This window comes from Dermacentor silvarum, chromosome 1 (genome assembly GCF_013339745.2).
Source record: "Dermacentor silvarum isolate Dsil-2018 chromosome 1, BIME_Dsil_1.4, whole genome shotgun sequence".
Classification (NCBI taxonomy): Eukaryota; Metazoa; Arthropoda; class Arachnida; order Ixodida; family Ixodidae; genus Dermacentor; species Dermacentor silvarum.
The window spans coordinates 261,992,158-262,011,397 of NC_051154.1; the positions used below are offsets into that span (position 1 = coordinate 261,992,158).

A 19,240-nucleotide genomic window follows, 5' to 3' on the forward strand; every position below is an offset into this window, starting at 1 on the left:
AAATACTTGTTGCCAGAGTATCTTGTATCGTATCATGATACAATTGGGGCAAAGTATTTTTGCTCAGCCCTGGCAGTAGTGTCACGCTGGTCACGCCCGATTTCATTCCAGCTGAAGAGTGGCCGGCGAACTAAACCCAATGACTTGTGTGTGTGGGCTATTCTTGAAAAGGATGCCCGTGCCCATCAGCACACCAGCATGGTGGCCCTGAAAGCTCGCTTGAGTGAGCATGGAAAAAAATTCTGGGAATACCTTGCGGGCTGTGATTGAAGCATACCCACAGCGTTTAAAGGCCGTGATCAAGGCCAAGAGGGGAGACATTGAGTAAAATGTTTTGTGTTGCATTCCTAATATATCATGTAAATTCCCTACAAAAGATTTCACAAGGTTTTTCTATTCTCAACCAAAATATATTAGGCATCTTGTGACAGTATTTATGGCGCACTCTGTACATAGGTTTTCTGCGTTGTGATACCCAGTGACCCAAGTTGGTTTCAATGAGGTGCATTTAAGAGCAGCAAATACTAAGTGGCCCCGGAGGCACATATTCAGTGCTCTTTGAGATCGGCCTACATTTCTAGACTACACTAGATCTACACCATTTCTAGACTTCTAGATCTCCAGGATCGGCCCACAAAAATGGCCTGATAGTTGCCAGATGGTCATTACAGAAAACTGGGTTGAACTCACCAAGAATGCTTCGCATTAAAAAGTGGAGGCGGGAGTTGTGACAGAAGAGAAGGACCTTTGCTCCATTATGGGAGAAGGCAGGAGAGGAAAGTCACTTGCCAGTAGGGGTGTGCAAAGATGAAGAACTTTCAATACTTTACGAATTATTGAAAACGTCAACTGTGTCCAAATAAACATAATATTGGAGCAAAAGTACAATAAATTTTGACCCCCACAGGCATAGTATAGACAAAACATTAAAACTTGCATACTGGAGCAAGCTACGTCACTTAGGTAGCCATATGCATTACAAGCTGTACAGCAATCATTCGCACTCTCTGAAGAGCCCTGGGCATGCGAAGAAACTACTTGTTTGCTCCTAATGCTCCATTTGTGCTTCTAATAAACAACGCTTCATAATGTACTATCTAATGACAGAAGCTTGCTAACTTTAAGAATAGTGGGATGTGAACATCATTTTATATTAATTGTAATAATGGCTTAGTAACGTCTGCTGCCAGGCTAGTTGGTACTGGCTAGAAATAGTTTTAGGCACAAAAAATAAGACACGGAGAACAGAATAAAATACACGGACTGGCTCATGATGTGCGCCAGTCCGTGTCTTTTATTCTGTTGTCCGTGTCTTATTTTTTGCACCTAAAACCATTTCTAGTAATAATGGCCGTTCATTATTCGAAAACTTTTCAAAAAGTATTTTGTATTCAATGCACTCCTGGCACTATTCGATTGATATTCAATTTGGTCTCGGAAATCACTATTCACACACCGCAATAAGTGTTGGTTGAGGCAGATGGAGAGAGGCTCCGTATGGGAAAGGCAGCTAAGTCACTTCCTCGCACCACTGCTTTACATTTCTTTGTTTCTATGTCGGCTACTTCTGGGCCCATTTAACAAATTCTTGCTGTCGAACACTCTCTGGACTGACCTTTACGACTTCTGGCTCATAACCACAATTTGTATTAAAGCTTGGTGAGGAGCCCTTTAATGTGAACACAAATTCTACAGCTTTTGTTTGTGTCTTACATACTTTGTTTGTATTACTCCTGCCCTATAATATCAAACATTTCATGATTGTAATTACTTGCTATGTTTATTGATTGATAAATCTTTAACAAAAATTTAATTCTGGGGTTCTACCTGCCAAAACCATACTATGATTTATGAGGCATGCTGTTGAGGAAGACTCAGAATTTTTACCACCTGGAGTTCGTTGACCACATGGGGGTTTTTGCATTTTCTGCAATGCAGTCGCAGTGGGTGGGATTTGATCCCACACACCCCGGGCTTAGCAGCACAACACCAAAGCCACTGCGCCACTGCGGTGGGTGATAAATCTTTACATAGAAAAAAGACTGGCTCAAAGGCCTATCTAGGGGAGTGGGGTAAATAGAAGGGAAAGGAGAGAGATCACAAACAGTGTTAACCTTGCTTACTTTGTTGTCATAGCTCTGTTGCCACTATGTTGCCAATAATGCATTAATTACTCATAGGAGGTCCCCCTAACAGCTTTGAAACTTCAAGAATTCCTTCTATACTAATAATCATCGAATAAAGCTCAGTACTCCCCCATCAGAAGTGACTGGAAACAGCTGACGACAAACTTAAGATCACAGAGGCATTTACTCAAACTGAAATGCTAAACTAGTAAGAGACGAATCCAGCAAGAAAAGCTTCACACAATGGTAGATGTAAGCACTGAAGTCAAGAACTACAACACCAATTTGCTGAACAGCTTTCTTCATTTTATTTTACTCAAGAAATATATAAATGAGCAAATCGTGCCCTTCCAAAATAGCAAAGAAAAAAAAAAATACGACATATTCACATGTGGTACATAAAGGGATGCAGACAGCATTGAAACTAAACACAGCATACACACACATACATGCACACACACACAGAAAAAACATGTTTCGTCTTTTCATATTGCTGTGGCAAAGGTAGATGTAATACCAAGTATTCCAAACTGCTGGATCTGTCTTCATCTGACTACACACCAGTTCAAGGCAGCTTTGGGCCACATTACACACATCAATGTGCTACTTACAAAAATGCTACTATATGTTCACTCATACTACTTAATGGGATGCAAATGATAAAACGAACTGTAGTACTAGAAAAAAAAAAAACAACCTCTGTGCCCACTTTTTGCACTGCTGTTGCAAAGGCAACAACACATAGTAATACAGAATGTTGCTATTCTTGCGAGATCTGTCTTGAGCTGAACAGAGGCCAGTTCATTGCAGCTGCAATTCACATTCCAAGACATGATTGTGCCATGTTCCAGACTGGAAGTCTTTGGTTACATGCTCAGTATCGAGTTGCTCTCGAGTTGCGGGACCTATATATATAATGACACTCTGCCTGGCTGCTACAAAGACAAGGCGTTTGCTCAAGCTGATGACCATGCATTCCACTGATACTTAGAAAGTCCTTGAACACAACTTCAATACTCCGCATTGATCTCTTGTCACGCATAAAACTCATTTTATTGTGATAGCAGTTAAATGGCCATTGCAAGTGCACTCACAACACAGCATCTTGTCCTGCATAAATGTATATAATATACAATGTGCTGTCTCAGGTGCCGAACGAGAATGCAGAATTAGCATTCCGCATACACGACACACAGCGTTCCTCTGTTGAACACAATGCACTATGCTGGAGCAGTAGCACATAATGCGGGATGTAAATGAAGCACTTTGCAGCACGGGCAATGCTTCACAAGACACTGGCCACAGAATATTCAGTGATAGAACCATAGGTGCAGGAAAAATTAATACATCAGCATGTCTCTCACCTTAAAAAAAAAAAAAATTATGGGGTTTTACGTGCCAAAACCACGATTTGATTATGAGGCACGCCGTAGTGGGGGACTCCGGAAATTTGGACCACCTGGGGTTCTTTAACGTGCACCTAAATCTAAGTACACGGGTGTTTTCGCATTTCGCCCCCATCGAAATGCGGCCGCCGTGGCCGGGATTCGATCCCGCGACCTCGTGCTCAGCAGCCCAACACCATAGCCACTGGGAAACCACGGCGGGTGTCTCTCACCTTACAGCATAGCAAGGCTGAAGACAGCCTATTGGATGCACTCCGAAATATCACACACCCACACACCTCATATCATTAACTAACAGAGCCAACTAATAAATGTCCCAGCAGCATATCTCAGCAGATCTACTGAGAAGCTATCGATTCACTTTGATAATCCTCCTCCAATGGTTTCTGCATCTCAAAAGGGACATGACACTTGTCAGCTGAATGCTTTTAGCCCGAGAGTTTGCTTATCATCACTAAATCTGGAAAATGCAGAAGTTGTATTGTCAATCTATCAGTAATAAAATTCTTCAGTATATGCACGAGGTAACATTCAGCATGATGCTTTGCTATAGGTTGTTGGTTGTGACAAAGTACGGCTTCTATACTAAGCCTGTTCGCCTTATACACTAGCATCACGACCACCTGCGACGTGCCACTGCCGAGATATAATAGTGGTAGGCAGTAGTGATATACTAAAGCGATTGAAAACTATTAAAGGTGGCAGCATTGATGGAAGATGATTGTTTATTACATAGATGGACTCTCTCACGCATTTTCACCAACGACAAGCCGTGACAAAGTACAGTCTACTCATCGTTTTCATGTTTCAAAAACGTAGGAATGCAATAAAATGTGCACACAAAGTTTAGTGATCATGTGTCAAACGATAAGGCATAAACGACGTTGCTGTCTTCCAGAATGTTATCATAGCCAGGTGCACAGCATGTTAGAACGGCATCTTTCTTCTTCTGAGGCATGCTGAAGGTAGTAAAATGCTTTGCTTAAGGTTCAGTGGTATGCACACTTTCAGCCAGCAACTGACAAACAGTAAAAATAAAAACTTTGAGAAATTATAAAAAGTTTGCAGGACACTTTACAGTCTCATACAGCAGCTGCCTGGTGCATCCTCTTGCCAAACGCCACTAAGGGAAAGCATGGCGCTGCATGTTTGCAGAAAGGTCCATCGCTATTGCAGTAAAAAAAAAAAAAAACTTCACCCATAGCTGCCACTGTATTGATTGGGTTGCAGAAATCCAAGCCACAGCAAACTTATCAGCACAGTGTTATGATCCACAAAGTAATTCCAGTGAGCACATACGTGCAATTAGACAATAAATCACAATATATCTGTAGATAAACAACCACCTCATGGGTATCTCTTGAGCACACAGACCTGTTAATAATACAGCGCATAATATTCAATGGTTTCACTACTTCAACACATTAGGCATTTCTTACAAATGTCTGCAAAAGGTGTGTGTGGGGGGGGGGGGGGGTAGCCAAAAGAAAGCACTTGAGCACTTAAAACCAAACTTTGCCTGCATACACAGGGGTGGGACTGCCCAAAGTCATTTCGGAGCAATTTTTGGAGCAAGTAAAACTGCAATTTGCAGCAGTTTGGAGCAGACAAAATTGCGTTTTGGAGCAGCGTGGAGCAGACTAAATTTCATTTTGTAGTAATGTGGAGCAGATAAAGTTTCATTTTGAAGCAGTTTGGAAAGCAACTGAATCTTGGTGGAATAATTGAATATGGCAGCAGACTTGGAAACTATGACGAAGCACAGAATAAATCACCAAGAAGCGCATAGTGGAATCGTGCTTTGTAGTTATTGCGTACAAGAATATGGAAGAATGGGTCGAACGGTGGCACGGCGCATGCTTTTCTGTAAAGCCGAAAACATCGGTGGTAGTACGATCGAACTACATATTCCCACGCCGACGCTCATAGTGATAGCAGAAAATGTTCTCAAATTATGCGGTCTAATCGACGCGGTAAAATAATTTCTGGGGCACCATATGTCACCGCATATCCAGATAGGCATAGAAAATTTTGGGCTGGTATAACGCAAAGCTATCCCGAACTGCTTTTATTGCAATATTATATGAACACTCCAGAGCATTTTTGCCGTTGCCGTGATGTTCCGTATAAAGTCCAAGGTCGATAACACTGTGGCCGCAAATGCGAGTGAAAGCATGTGAGGGGAGCCGACGATCGCGGCTCAATCTGGCGAGCACGAGGGAGGGAGGAAAGCGGAGCAAACTATGTGGCGTGAAAGGCCGTGAGGAGATGGGGGGAGGTAGGGGCGCTGTTCTCCGGCAGCAATTGTGTATTTCGCGACCAGACGCAAGGGGAACTGACGATCGCAGCTCAATCTTGCACGCGAAAGGGAGGAAAGTGGGGAGGCAGCGCGGGAGGGACGAGGGCAGCTTCTCCACCAATAACTGTGCACTTTGCGCAGCCGCGCGTGCCATAACCTGAAAGCGACCTGCAGACGGCTCATATGCCTTTGTGCGTCCTGTGTTCTCGCCGTTCAGTTTGCGTTGAAGCGATAGACAGCACGAAGGTCACTTCACTCGCTGCGGCTGTTGCGCTTACCAGCAGCAGCGAGCGTCCGCGGACACCGAGTGTGATGTGTTTGTTTGCTTGTGCGCTCTGAAACCATAATTGCTACACAAATTCAGTTAATAAGGCAATGTTTCCAAGGTTATATGGCTGATAAAGCTACTGTACTTTGTGTAGCTGTCTACCAATTTGCTAACACAATCGATGCTTTGCCTTTGGGCAAAACTGCGACTTTTTATTCCAAATCTGCCATTAGTCCGTGCTGGATGAAAATGGCTGAGGCCTCGCCCATATGACCGTAAGCACGGACTAAAAATTGGAGGACGCTTAAGCTTTGCCTTTAGAGTAGAACGAGATAGCGTTATTGGGACCCGTTCACATTGCATACGGCAAGTAGGCTTCATTCACTGCAACACTGAACGTGGGAAACCCAGCTTACAAAGACCAAGCTTACGATCCCTTTAAGGTCGGCTTCACTTTTAAACTGAAATGTAGTGCTGGAAAGACGTTTTTCCAGCGGCAATATAAGTGGTCTTACATTAAAATGTGAAGGCCCTAGCACCATTTTTTATTATTTTATTAATTGTTTGCTATTGCCCCGACGCTTGCAGGTCTGGTAGAAATGCTGGAAAAGATGTTTGTGTTCGAGTTTCCTCGTAGCAGAATTAGGTTTTCTTGTACATTCAAATTACAATCCGACGCCGATTAGTAAACAATCCGACGGCAAATCCAACGCCGAATTTTCTGACGGATTTCGCTCTGATAAATTCAAATTTTGTTCACCAAAACTTTGCACCACGTGGAGGGCCTGCACGGTTGATGTGGTTGGACGATTTTCTCCGCCTCCCGCCGGTTGCAGACGCCGGATTTTCTGCGACACGGGGCCCTAAACACTATTGCGTTAAATTGTTTTAGGTTATACCGGCCCTGGGGACAGAGACGTCCGCCCGCTGCGGCGCGTGCCTCCCTAACATCTAGTTTGCTCACAATGCCCTCAGCCTATATTTCCTTGTTTTGCGCCTCAGCTAGGGAGCGCCGCGCCACTCAGCCTACTCGACCATATTGTAGTACACTCTTAATACAGCCGCCCTGGCCGTTCTGACAGCAGCAAAAACAGGCACGAGTGGCCGCGCGCGCACCGGCCACTTGCCGGAAGCGCCGAAAAGTCCAGCTTTATGAGCACGAAAACTACGAGAAACTGTGCAGGAAGCGCTGTCGGCGGTGTGCGGAATGTGAACGGCTGTACTCTTTTTCGGAGAACGAATCCGCTGGCTGCTCGCAGCCACTGCCGAAGCCGTTCCGGCGCAGCGTGGCACAATTTCGGTCAATTTTCCATGTTTGGCGCAGGAATTAGCGTTTGTATCAAAATGGCGCAATTGGCGCAGGAGTCTCACCCACTGCATACATCGCTAGAATTAAAACTCGTAGCAGGATGCACCAACCATCCAACCATTGCACAACATTCGCAATTAGTAATTTCTATCAAGGTGTTGCACCCCACACAGACTCCCGAGATTGGTGGCCCCTGTCCATGTGTTGTGGTGGCCACAATATGCAATATTGTAGATGAGGACAATGTTGCGTGCATCACAAAAAAAAAGTTATTGAAAAGACAGCAGTGTCAGCTGCCATTGCAATAAATGAAGTTCAGTGGCAGATGAATCATTTACGTCTGCCGATATTATGCGAGCTTTTTGAGATGCATTTCGTTGCAGTTGACTTTAGCACCAAGTGCTGCCATTCATAACACTTCTAATCTTTTCTTGCCAAACTTTGGGGATGCATAGCTTAACCTGGCAACAACAGCGACATGTGAACCAATGACGAAGAAAAAAAAATCAAATTCTGGCCTTGGGTCTGTGGGCGATTGAAAGCGATGGAGACATCCAGCCTTAAATGACACTTTCCCTACAAATAAGTGAATGTGTCCTCAATGGAATACAAGAGTAATCTACCCACACAGTATGACCCAATGTTTGCCTTTGAAGTTGAGAGGGAATGGGGACCATAAGCATTTCGTATTTAAGCCCATGGTGCTCTGTCAAGGTGCTACGAAAGTCTAATGAAATTTCCCTGAGAGGTGGAACGTCTGCAATTCTGGGCCACATCGCATCCTCAGTCATCTATCTTTGTAGCATTTACACACCAGAATTCATTAGCAAGCTGCAATGAGACCGTGGCTAGTTGAGATTTCCATGCACAATGATTGACCAGAATGACCACAATATGTATCACAGTTTCTAAAGATACATGAAAGGTATGCATTGCAATCATACCGCACTGGTTGTATGAGACAAGAACACTGCCATGAATACATGGCTTTAAAGATAAGCAGTCATGTTTTCTAGCATATAACATACACCAAGCATCGCATTTCTTGTCACTAAACTTAATGGTGCCTGCAACAATATAGCTCAAAGGTCTGTAAAGGGTTAGCAAAACACTCATACTGGAGTGCACATAAAAGAATACACAAAAGACTAAAACGACATTCAAAATATAAAAGAATACACAAAAGAAAGGTTGGCCAGCCAACACTGTACTTCACAGAGGAATGCATGGCAAAAAACCGTGGTGGCATGGTTGAATTGTGGATCTTCTTCTTTCTGGGGTTTTACGTACCAAAACCAGTTCTGATTATGAGGCACGCCGTAGTGGAGGGCTCCGGATTGATTTTGGCCACCTGGGGTTCTTCAACGTGCACCACAACGCAAGCACACGGGCGTTTTTGCATTTTGCCTCCATCAAAATGCAGCCGCCGCGGCCGGGATTCAATCCCGCGACCTCATGCTCAGCGGCGCAACGCCTTAGCTGGCTGAGCCACACCGGTGGGTAGGTTGAATTGTGGAGCAAATGATGCTGGCGCATTAAGCTAAAAAAAATCTGGGGCAAAACAGGCAACAAACACAAAAAAAGCACGAAAGTGTGATCTAAAAGAACACTGACATCATAAAACAAAGAAGAGTAAGGTTGGCCAGCCAAGACTGCATTTCACAGAGGCAAAAATATGCGGTGGCGGAGCTGAACTAAGAAGTAAATGCTAACAAATAGGCTGGGGTAGAACAGACAAGCCAACACGACCATACAATCACAAGCTATCATAAAACCGTAAGCCTTTGCCCAAGTGACATCGAGTCAGATGGGCTTGTCACTTCTTACATGACCATACTGAGGTTGATGGCGCAATGTTCGGGTTGCTTTTACTACTTTGTTTTGAAGACATGTCCTCTTCAAAGGTTTCTCTTTTGCAAGCTGTGCAGCACAAACATCACTGTTCATAAGAAAGTCTGACTCGTCTGTGCACAACATGCCAAATGCTTCGAAAGGAAATCATGCTCGGACGCAGCCTCGACCCCTATTAAATCGCTAGATGCGCACTTGATTTCCAAGTCACAATGTTACCTCCGAGTTCATCAATCAGGGATGCAGCGTTTCGTGCTGTAGAGTGTCTACTATGACTGTCTCACAGAAACGTAAAAATAAAAACGAATTGGCGCGGCACAAAACACACATGTGCAAATACCGTTCGGGAAGTCAGCAACCGAGCACTGCGCAGCACTGTAGCACTTACACAGATCCATAATAAAATGTTTAAGCCACGCCACGTACTAAAAGCCTACACCCTATCGCCGTCCGAAGTGTCACTGGCCGTTGAGCGCGCCTCCTCCATCTGCGTAGTGATGCGTTCCAGTTCAGCCACTTTGGTGTTGGCGTAGTGGTAGTACATCATCTTTATGCCACTTGCAATGGACATCTTCATGCGAATGTTGTACCGAAAAGCGTACTTGTTGTTCTTCTCGGCACGCTTGTAAAGACGCTTCAGGTCGCGGATTTGCTGGTCGAGGAACACAATTTGCCGGTAAGTGTTGTCCAGCTTCTCCTGGATAGCAGCGGCACGACCTTCCAGCGTTTCACTTTCGCTGGGCGATAAATCCGTCGCTGCGACACCACCGTTTCCACTACTGCTCTCGCTACAGTCCCCTTTGGACGTGGCCATGTTGTGCGCCGCTTGCCTCACGCAGGTGCAGCCTCCGAAAACCTACAACGCAGCCAACGTCTGCCGCCTACCATGCCTGTAACCGCTGCAACCACCAAGGGTGTGTTCCATTTTGTTCCAGCATTACCTCACAGCTTCAGTTGTTTCGTTTCTCGATGCAGCAGCTTCTCGTTCTTTGCATCAGACTTGCGACATGCTTGCAGTACACGAACACGCCTAGACATGTGCGCCGCCTGGCCACAGAACAACCTGAAGTCATGCAAATGACCTCGCAATGCGCCAAAAGCCCGACTTCCGAGATGGTTGCACGCCACGCTGTAGCAACTGTGCAGCAGAGCTTTGTTGCCGTCATCGTGGTCGCAGTGTCAAGAAGTATTGATTTCCGAATTATTTTACTGCTACGTTCTATTGCATTTTATTATTTTTATGAATTTATTTCTTCATAAGTTTGCAAAGCATGGCCTTTAAATATTGTTTTTATTCGAGAATTTAAAACTAAAGAAAAACATTATAACAGTGTTATTGAACAATTTGGACCATGAAATGAGATCTTTCTACCATAGAGTTTTACACTAGTGAGAAACTCTATGCTTTCTACGAAATTTTGTTTCAAAGCAGTATGGACGCAGGCACCACCATCATCATCATAACATGTTTTTGTGGCCATGTGCCCTTGCTGACCAAAACCAAAACTTAAAACTCTATGCCTACCTATGCCCGCATTTGCTAAATGCTAAATCATGGAGTTCCTGCTAGATATGCTGGATAGTTTGTATATGTGTTCTGTGGATATACTACCAGGTTCTAGGTACCACGGCCGTGCTGTACACTCTACCTCACAGCCAGTGGTTCGAAGGACCTTGGTGGTTCAATGACTTTGCGGGTCTTCGGTCTGCAGTCAGTGTAGGAGGTGAAGCGATGGGTGGAAGCTGGTGTTGCGTTGAGGGCTGCACGAATAGGTCAACGAAGACGAACGGTGTCTGTTACCACAGGTTTCCTTCCGAGAGCGCTCTTCGCAAGAAGTGGCTTTGTGCTGTGCGGCGCGTCGTCTGGTCCCCGGATAAAAACGCTTGCGTGTGCTCTGACCACTTCACTCCGGACTGCTATAGAGACAGCGTGTACTTGATGGAAGCCTTTGGGCTCGCAAAAGCAAACCACGGCAGACGCCTGAAGGAAGACGCCGTGCCAACGCTGTTCGTGCACACGAAGCGCAGCCACCCACCATTACCGCGATGGAGAGCGGTGAAGCGACGACGAGCTCAGGTAAGTTATGCCAAAGAGCATGTTCATTGTTGGGTGAGGCTGCCTAGTGTCCCTGCCGAATGGTTTGGTTGCATGCATGGAAATCAAGAGGGACATAGTTCGGTCAGACTTGCTATCGTCGGTACCATGGCCTGTCGTGGTGTTTTTGTGAATTTCTTACAGTAGCTGCGTGCATTTTCTAAATGATCGCTTAAGGATATGAACCCAGACAAAAAAGTCTTGCTGATCTGTGAAATGTTTCCGATGATATAGCACCAGTGCAACCTTGAAAGTGTTGGGAACAAGCTTGGTAATATATATATATATTTTTTACATCACTTGCTGTGCTCTCACAGTGGGCAATTTATTAAAGCTAGTGCACTTCTCAGCTGCGAGAGTCGAATACACAGCCTGGGTGCCATTAGCGTGTGCCACAGTGTACTTTTATCTTTTGGTTTGTGAACAGCTTGCCCAAGAAGCTCTCAGTGATGCGAAGCAGCTTGATGGTTCTGTGCAGTGTAGCAAGTGTGGTCCTAGCTGCAAAGCCACGACTAGCTTGAGGGGCAGTGATGAGCAAACAGCTTCCTGTGCGAGTGCCACAGCAGAGCACAAGTGTGACTTTGCTGGCAAGACACATCACATTGGTCACAGAACAAGGGCTGCACAAACTTGTCCCAAGAATCCATCTGTTGGTGAGAAATAGTTACTATTGATATGACTGGAAAAACTGGGTACTTGTGAAGAACATCACATATATTTTATGTGTCGCAGGTATTCAGGCCAGTCCTGTGTTTATAAAGGACAGCAGTGTCCAAACGGATGCCACTGTGCTGTGAGAAACCACAACAGTAGCCAAGGCACTTCTGTCCTGCACCAAAACCAAATTTTGATGTCCCAGATCTTGGTGCAAACAGGTATGAACTGTCAACAATGGCCAGATTGAGAATGAAAAATGCTTTTGAACAGTAGTTGTAAACACAGTATACATAAGTTTCAATTCTTTTGTCAGGTCAGGCTACCTTAGTGACAGCTAGTTTGGGTCTGATGAATCGGACAAACCCGTTGCGCTGGCTTAGCGGCTATGGCATCGTGCTGCGTAGCTTGAGAACACAGGTTCGATTCCCGGCTGCGGTGGCCGTGTTTTGATAGGGGCAAGATGCAAAAATTCTTGTGTCATGAGCTTGCATACCAAAGGGTGACGCTGAGTAAACTTGCAATATACTTTCTTATAAAGCATGTCTTATCAGTGTGGAAGTGGATAGCAGTGCTCTTAATTCCCTCTTGGGCAGCTTGTGAAATCTGTGAATGCTTAACTTGCAACTTGCCTATTTATTTATAACAGTTTTTTAAATTATTTGCAGCAGTCAGTAAAACCGAGGAATGCACTCAGTGCTTTTCTTTTTGTCTGCAGGCCTCCTGCACCAGAAACACCTGCACATGACTGGGCAGCAAATAAAAAATGCACAATTTTTCACTTTTGCATCATTGAGGTTCTGACAAAGTGATTTTGTGGAGGGTTGGAGAGCACAGTTATGAAATTCAGTGGAACAAATGCACGGAATATCGTCCAGTCGATTTGTGCAGCCACTACATGTGCCAAAACCCATATGATAAATTGGTGCATTCAACCCACGGCTGAGGGCTAGTCCCTGGGCAGTGTGCTCTTATGCTCTACTGTCCTTGTCACTGGGAGCAACCCGACTGATGTTTATACACTCTTATGTATAATAGGGGTAGAGTTACCTGCCACAGTAGCTTAGTGGCTATGGTGTTGCGCTGCTAAGCACTAGGTCGCGGGATCAAATCCCCGCCGCAGTGGCTGCATTTCGATGGGGCGCGAAATGCAAAAATGCCTGTGTCCCGTGCATTGGGGGCACGTTAAAGATCCCTTGGTGGTCAAAAAATGGCATGCCTCGTAATCAAGTCGTGGTTTTGGCACGTAAAATCCCAGAATTCAATTCAGTTAGGTGGAAAGTCACTACAAAATAACCCAGTACTTTCAATACCAAAGGTGCTATCTTCTCCCAGCCATTGGGTAGGGTTTGTACTAGTAATGTTGTAATTTAAATGACAAGAGCTGTAGTCAAGTTATCACAGTTAAGCTAAAGCTTAATGCATGCCCACTGTTTACGGAAAGGACACACTCAAAAGATACCAAAGCACAGAAATATTGTTACCAAGCGCTGCTCAAGACAAAGCTGAGGACAATACAGAAGACAACGAAGCTCTCTGATGTCGCGCGGACTGGTTTTCCATCTTGTATGCCAGTGGACGCATTGCAAATATCCTGTAAATATAATTTAAACCTCCCTTTCCCCGTAACATTTTGGTGGAGGTGTGGGCTGTCCAAGACGCACAATGAATTTACGCAGTGGGCGCTCCTAGGCTGCATCGGCAATGTAAGCTCAAGGCGAGAATGCTTCGGGCCCGTTGCCACCCATGCTCACCGTCATCCTGGCACAATCGTGCGACCCTGGCACCTTTTCTGGAACGGATAACACCGAGATTGAAGGTTGACTTCAGCTCTACGAACGAGTGAGCACGAGCAATCACTGGGACCAGACCGTCATTCTCGCTAACCAGATTTTTTACCTCGCGGGAAGGGCACGCATTTAGTTTGAGACCCACGAAGAGGAGCTCACCAGCTGGGACTTGTGCAAACAAATGCTCACTGATTTGTTTGGCAAGCGTCCATCATATGTTTAAAGTGATGCCGTTTGGGTTACGTAATGCCCCGGCTATATTTGAACATATGATGGACACTCTCCTACACAGTTTCGTGTGCTATCTGCGTGTGCTACCTCGATGACATTATTGTCTTTTCACCAAGTTTTGCCATGCACCTCAAGCGTCTTTCGATAATTCTTTCTGTTTTTTACAAGGCTGGGCTTCAGCTTAATTAATCAAAATGCCACTTCGGCCGCCAGCAACTTGCTGTGCTCGGACACCTTGTCGATTCTTCCGGCGTCTGCCCCGATCCAGAGAAAGTTCGTGCCGTCAAGAATTTCCCCATGCCGACTATGGCCAACGACGTTCGAAGCTTTGTGGGCCTCTGCTCATACTTTAGCCGGTTCGTACGCAATTTCGCTGACATTGCACGTCCTCTCACAGAACTTCTCAAGAAAAATGCGTTTTTTGTCTGGGGTCCGGAACAAGCTACTGCGTTCGCTGAGCTTACCATGCGACTCACTTCACCACCAGTTCTAGCCCATTTTGACATGACCACTCTAACGGAAGTTCGAACTGATGCCAGTGTTCACGGAATCGGCACTGTTTTAGCTCAGCGCCAGCAAGGTTGCGACCGTGTTATTGCATATGCTAGCCGTTTTCTGTCCCAAGTGGAGTGTAATTACTCCATTACTGAATGCGAGTGCCTTGCCCTCGTTAGGGCAGTGGGCAAATTTCGCCCCTACTTGTACGGCCGGCCATTCACAGTCATTACCGTACCTGCCAAGTCTCCCGGATTTGGACCATTTCTTTCGGTTGTACGGTTGACAGGAAAATCTCCCAGAAATTGCTGTTGTGTCCGGTTCCTGCATTCAGCGCTTTGTCAGGTCACATTGGCAAAAAAAAAAAAAATCTAACCCAATCTAATCCAGTTAGAAGTTCATCGCGCAAAACATTGTTAAGAAAATAGTAGGGAAACCCTATACATGCACTATTTCGTTAACTGCAGAGCCGCTCCTTACGCTCACGAGATTTTTGGGTGCCATAGTGGCCCTAGTCCCATTAAGCTAGCCAGCGAATGCCGCCTTCCCCAACTAGCAACACTATATATAGACTCTCCATCGTTCTCCTCGGCATCAGCCGCTCTGGCATTGCATAGGCCTATGGTCAGTCATGGCTTTAAAAGCAAGGAGCGCTAGTCCAAAAAGTATCTTCAAGTATTTTTAATGTAGGGCTCAGCCGAAGTGACGCTGGGTATTTTGTTGATACCACAGAGCAATGCAGAGTGCGAGCAGCAATTTAACATTGTGAAAAATACGAGGACGCAGTGCCGCGCGTCCATGTATCGCTGGTTCAAGACGCCGGAAAACGCCATCCTCGCAAAATGTGAGAGAAATGGAATTTCTTGCAATCAAACATCATCTGAATAATTTTTGAACACCCACCGTGCTTGCTTAGTGGCATTGGCATTGCGCTGCTAAGCACGAGTTCGCGGGATCAAATCTAGGCCGCGGCGGCCGCATTTCGTTTGCGGCGAAATGCAAAAACGCATGTGTGCCATCCATTGGGTGCACCTTAAAGAACCCCAGGTGTTAGAAATTAATCCGGAGTTCCCCACTACCGCGTGCCTCATAATCAGATGGTGGTTGTGGGACGTAAGACCCAAGAATTGAATTAAATGTTTAAGAATTGACTGACGCCCCCGCTCCGGTCGAAAGATCTCCCCGATTTAGTTTCTCCGAACTTGGCAGGTATGTATTACCGACCATCATGCCTTATGCCGGCTTTTATTGCTAAAGGATCCTACTGGCTGTCTTGGTCGGTATGCTCTACGACTCCGAGTACTCATTCACAGTTGTGCATAAGAGCAGCCAATTGCATGAAGATGCTGGTTGCTTGTCGCGCCATCCAGTAGACTCACCGGAGCTTGCCAACAGTTGTGAGGGTACCTGCGTGCTGTTGCTTACTGCATTTCAGAACATCGGAGATGAGGAATGCCGTGACCCCTACTTCTGAGATGTCGTTCTCCGGCTGACTTCTGAGGCACCTTCCCCTTCTCTGTGTATGTTTGTGCTGCAGGATGGTGTCTTGTAGCATTACAACATGCACCCTGACGGTCCTGAACTGCTCTTCGTTATTCCTACACACATGCGTCAAACTGTCCTCACACAGCTACATCACATTCCTCCGCGGGTCACCTTGGAGTCTCTAGGCATTTACCATTCCATCAGCCGTTAGGTCAATTCCTGTGAAAAATGCCAGCGCCACAAGAAACCAGCAGTACACACAGCTGGCCGCCTTCAACCCCTTGACGTACCATCGGAACCATTCTTTAGGGTTTCGATTTGACCTTCTTGGCCCTTTCCTGCTATCTGTCTGTGGAAATAAGTGGATAGCAGTCGCTACCGAATACACGACCCGGTACGCAATCACTCGGGCACTTCCAACCGTCGTTGCTGACTTCCTGCTCGAAGACATTGTACTTCACCACGGCGCTCCACGACCTCTCCTCACAGACCGGGGCCGCGATTTCATATTGGAGGTTGTCCAGGACCTCTTGTACTCCTGTGCTTTAAAACACAAGTTGACAACGGCGCACCACCGTCAGACCAACAGCCTCACAGAGCGTCTTAATAGAACTATCAAAGACATGCTTTCTTATGTTTCCACCGACCATCATAATTGGGACACCGCTCTGCCCTTCGTAACATTTGCCTATAATTCCTCCCGACATGACTCTGCTAGTTTTTCTCCGTTTTACCTCTTGTACGGAAGAAATCCCACGCTGCCATTTGACACCCTCTTTCCCGCTGTTCTCGACTCGTCATCAGATTACGCCCGTGACGTCATCTTCAGAGCTGTAGAGGCACGCCAGATTGCACGCCTGCGCCTTACCGCTTCGCAGGACAAGCAACGACACTTCTATGATGCCCGCCACCGCGATGCCCTCTTCAACCCTGGTGATACAGTCCTTCTTTGGACACCGTCATGTCGTATTGGCCATTGCAAAAAGTTGATTTCGCCTTTCTCTGGCCTGTACTGGGTCTTGTGCCAAGTGACCGACGTCACATGTGAAATCACGCCCCTCGATTCCACCATGTCTCGACCTTCCACCGATGTTGTCCACGTCACGCGGATAGAGTGTACTAGAACTACTGAGTGGCGTGACCGAAGCCGGCATGCCTTGCATACCAGCGTCCCCTCTTTTGGAGAAAGTAGCGGTGGTGCTGGCGTTGCTCACTCTTGAAGCAAGTTGGCGCGCTCCCGCCTGTGATGGGTGTGTGCGTGCGCGCGCGTGCGAGCACGCACACACTCCGCACATTTGGGATTCAAAAAAGGGGGGGTGTGAAAAAAAGGGGGTGGAGCAGCATTGAAATCAATGTTATGCACCTGGGTGCAAGACTGGGTATGCTCGCACGGACCAAGGTTGCAAGGTATCGCTTTTTAAAGCTCCCAGAGATGAATAGCTACAACTTGTGTGGGAGAGAAATGCACGCAGACTTAATAAGCTCGTCGGCGCTGATTGCACTGTGTGCGAGCTTCACTTTGAGCCTCAGTTCATCGTGAAAGACTACGGGCACATAACGGAACAGAAGTTCGAGTGCCAAGAATGAAACCAATTCTTTGACCTGATGCGGTGCTGACTATTTTGCTGAATGTACCTTCATATCTAACCAATAAAGCACCGGCACCGAGGTCACTTACGAAACGGCATCAGTTCGCGTCTGATAATGGCAGCGAGATTTGTTGCATTTAAGAGAGAATGCTGATTTAAAGCAACTGTGTGCAGCAGAATTATGATTTCACACACTGTACTTATTACAGAAACCCATGAAGGAGAGCGTGCTAAAGAAAAAACGGAACAAAGCTTAGAAATCTGTAAATCTGCTTTAAAAATGGATATCGCAGTTGTGTGAACTGCATCTGTTATAGCATCTCTAGCGGGAAAATGTTATATATCAATGTACTGCTTAGAAGAAATATTGTTGCAGGAAGAAAGCAGGCCCACGAGTGTAGAAGGATGTATATTTACAAGCGAAGAAATATGACGTTCAGGCAACGGCCAGAGACTTCGTCTTCCTCTCGTTCGCGTCACCTTCTTCTTTCCCTTCACCGTAACATCACCCTCCCGGTGGGGTTAGCTGCGTCCCGGTGCAGGTTATGGAGCGTCGCTTAATGGGGAGACATAGGGCTTGAGCCTGGCGATGTGAACAACATCGCTGGTGACGTTGGGAGACACTGAAGGCTGACCGACTGGGGCGATCTCGTATGTCACGTCGGACAGTTGTCGTAAGATCTGGTATGGACCAGAATAACGGGAAAGGAGTTTTTCCGACAAGCCGACTCGACGTGAAGGCGTCCAGAGAAGGACAAGGGAACCAGGGGAAAAATGGTGGTCTCGGTGCCGAAGGTCGTAGCGTCGTTTTTGAGAAGCTTGCGAGACTGTGAGGCGATGACGGGCGACCTCTCGGGCCTGGGCGGCTAAGGCAACAGCATCGCGAGCGTAACCAGTGCTGGGTGATTGTACTGCGGAAGGTAGCAACGTGTCGAAGGGCAAGGTGGGGTCGCGGCCATACAAAAGGTAAAATGGGGAGAATCCGGCAGTATCGTGACGGGACGAGTTGTATGCGAAAGTGATGTACGGTAAAGCGACGTCCCAGTCGCGGTGATCGTCGGAAACGTACAGGGCCAGCATTTCGGTTAGTGTGCGGTTGAGTCGTTCGGTGAGGCCGTTCGTTTGAGGGTGGTATGCGGTAGCGAGCTGGTGTTCTGTAGAACAGGAGCGGAGCAGATCATCGACGACCTTCGAGAGAAAGTAGCGGCCGCGATCCGTGAGTAACTGGCGAGGGGCGCCGTGGTGCAGGATGACGTCGTATAGTAGGAAGTCGGCGACATCTGTAGCGCAGCTGGTTGGCATCGCTCGTGTAATGGCATATCTCGTGGCATAATCTGTTGCTACAGCAATCCATTTGTTTCCTTTCATAGAAATAGGAAAGGGGCCAAGGAGGTCGAGGCCCACACGGAAGAAGGGCTCTGTAGGGATAACAATTGGTTGAAGCAAACCAGCAGGAGGCATAGCAGGCATCTTGCGGCGCTGACACAGGTCGCAAGAAGTGACATAACGGCGCACAGAGCGATAAATGCCGGGCCAGAAGAAGCGGCGCCGCAGGCGGTCGTAAGTACGAGTGATGCCCAGATGTCCAGCAGTAGGAGCGTCGTGAAGTTGCTGGAGCACGGCCAGTCGAAGGTGCTTTGGA

The 19,240-nt window shown here is 46.5% G+C and overlaps 1 protein-coding gene and 2 long non-coding RNA genes across 5 annotated transcripts in view; 2 read left to right on the forward strand and 1 right to left on the reverse strand.

Moving 5' to 3' along the window:
* Nucleotides 1–2,410: 2,410 nt before the first annotated feature.
* On the reverse strand, nt 2,411–5,147 carry LOC119437111 (uncharacterized). Its single transcript, XR_005189222.2, has 2 exons — nt 3,745–5,147; nt 2,411–3,490 (listed from the first exon to the last, which is right to left on the reverse strand). It is a non-coding gene; the product is annotated as an uncharacterized LOC119437111 (long non-coding RNA).
* Nucleotides 5,012–7,649, forward strand: LOC125942144 (uncharacterized). The gene is made up of 2 exons (XR_007464846.1): nt 5,012–5,107; nt 5,140–7,649. It is a non-coding gene; the product is annotated as an uncharacterized LOC125942144 (long non-coding RNA).
* Nucleotides 7,650–10,721: 3,072 nt separating this feature from the next.
* Nucleotides 10,722–19,240, forward strand: part of LOC119437109 (THAP domain-containing protein 2) — a 51,711-nt gene continuing 43,192 nt past the window's right edge. Inside the window, exons 1-4 of one of the 3 annotated variants that reach the window (XR_007464848.1) lie at nt 10,722–11,336; nt 11,833–12,007; nt 12,087–12,229; nt 13,651–13,850. Coding sequence is in view for 1 of the 3 variants with exons in the window: in XM_049660291.1 (XP_049516248.1) it covers nt 10,992–11,336; nt 11,815–12,007; nt 12,087–12,151 (603 nt within the window). In the remaining 2 variants the exon portion in view is untranslated. Of the gene's footprint in view, nt 11,337–11,814; nt 12,008–12,086; nt 12,230–12,726; nt 12,790–13,650; nt 13,851–19,240 lie in introns of those variants that run through there. The other 2 variants (XM_049660291.1, XR_007464849.1) reach the window with 2 other exon arrangements.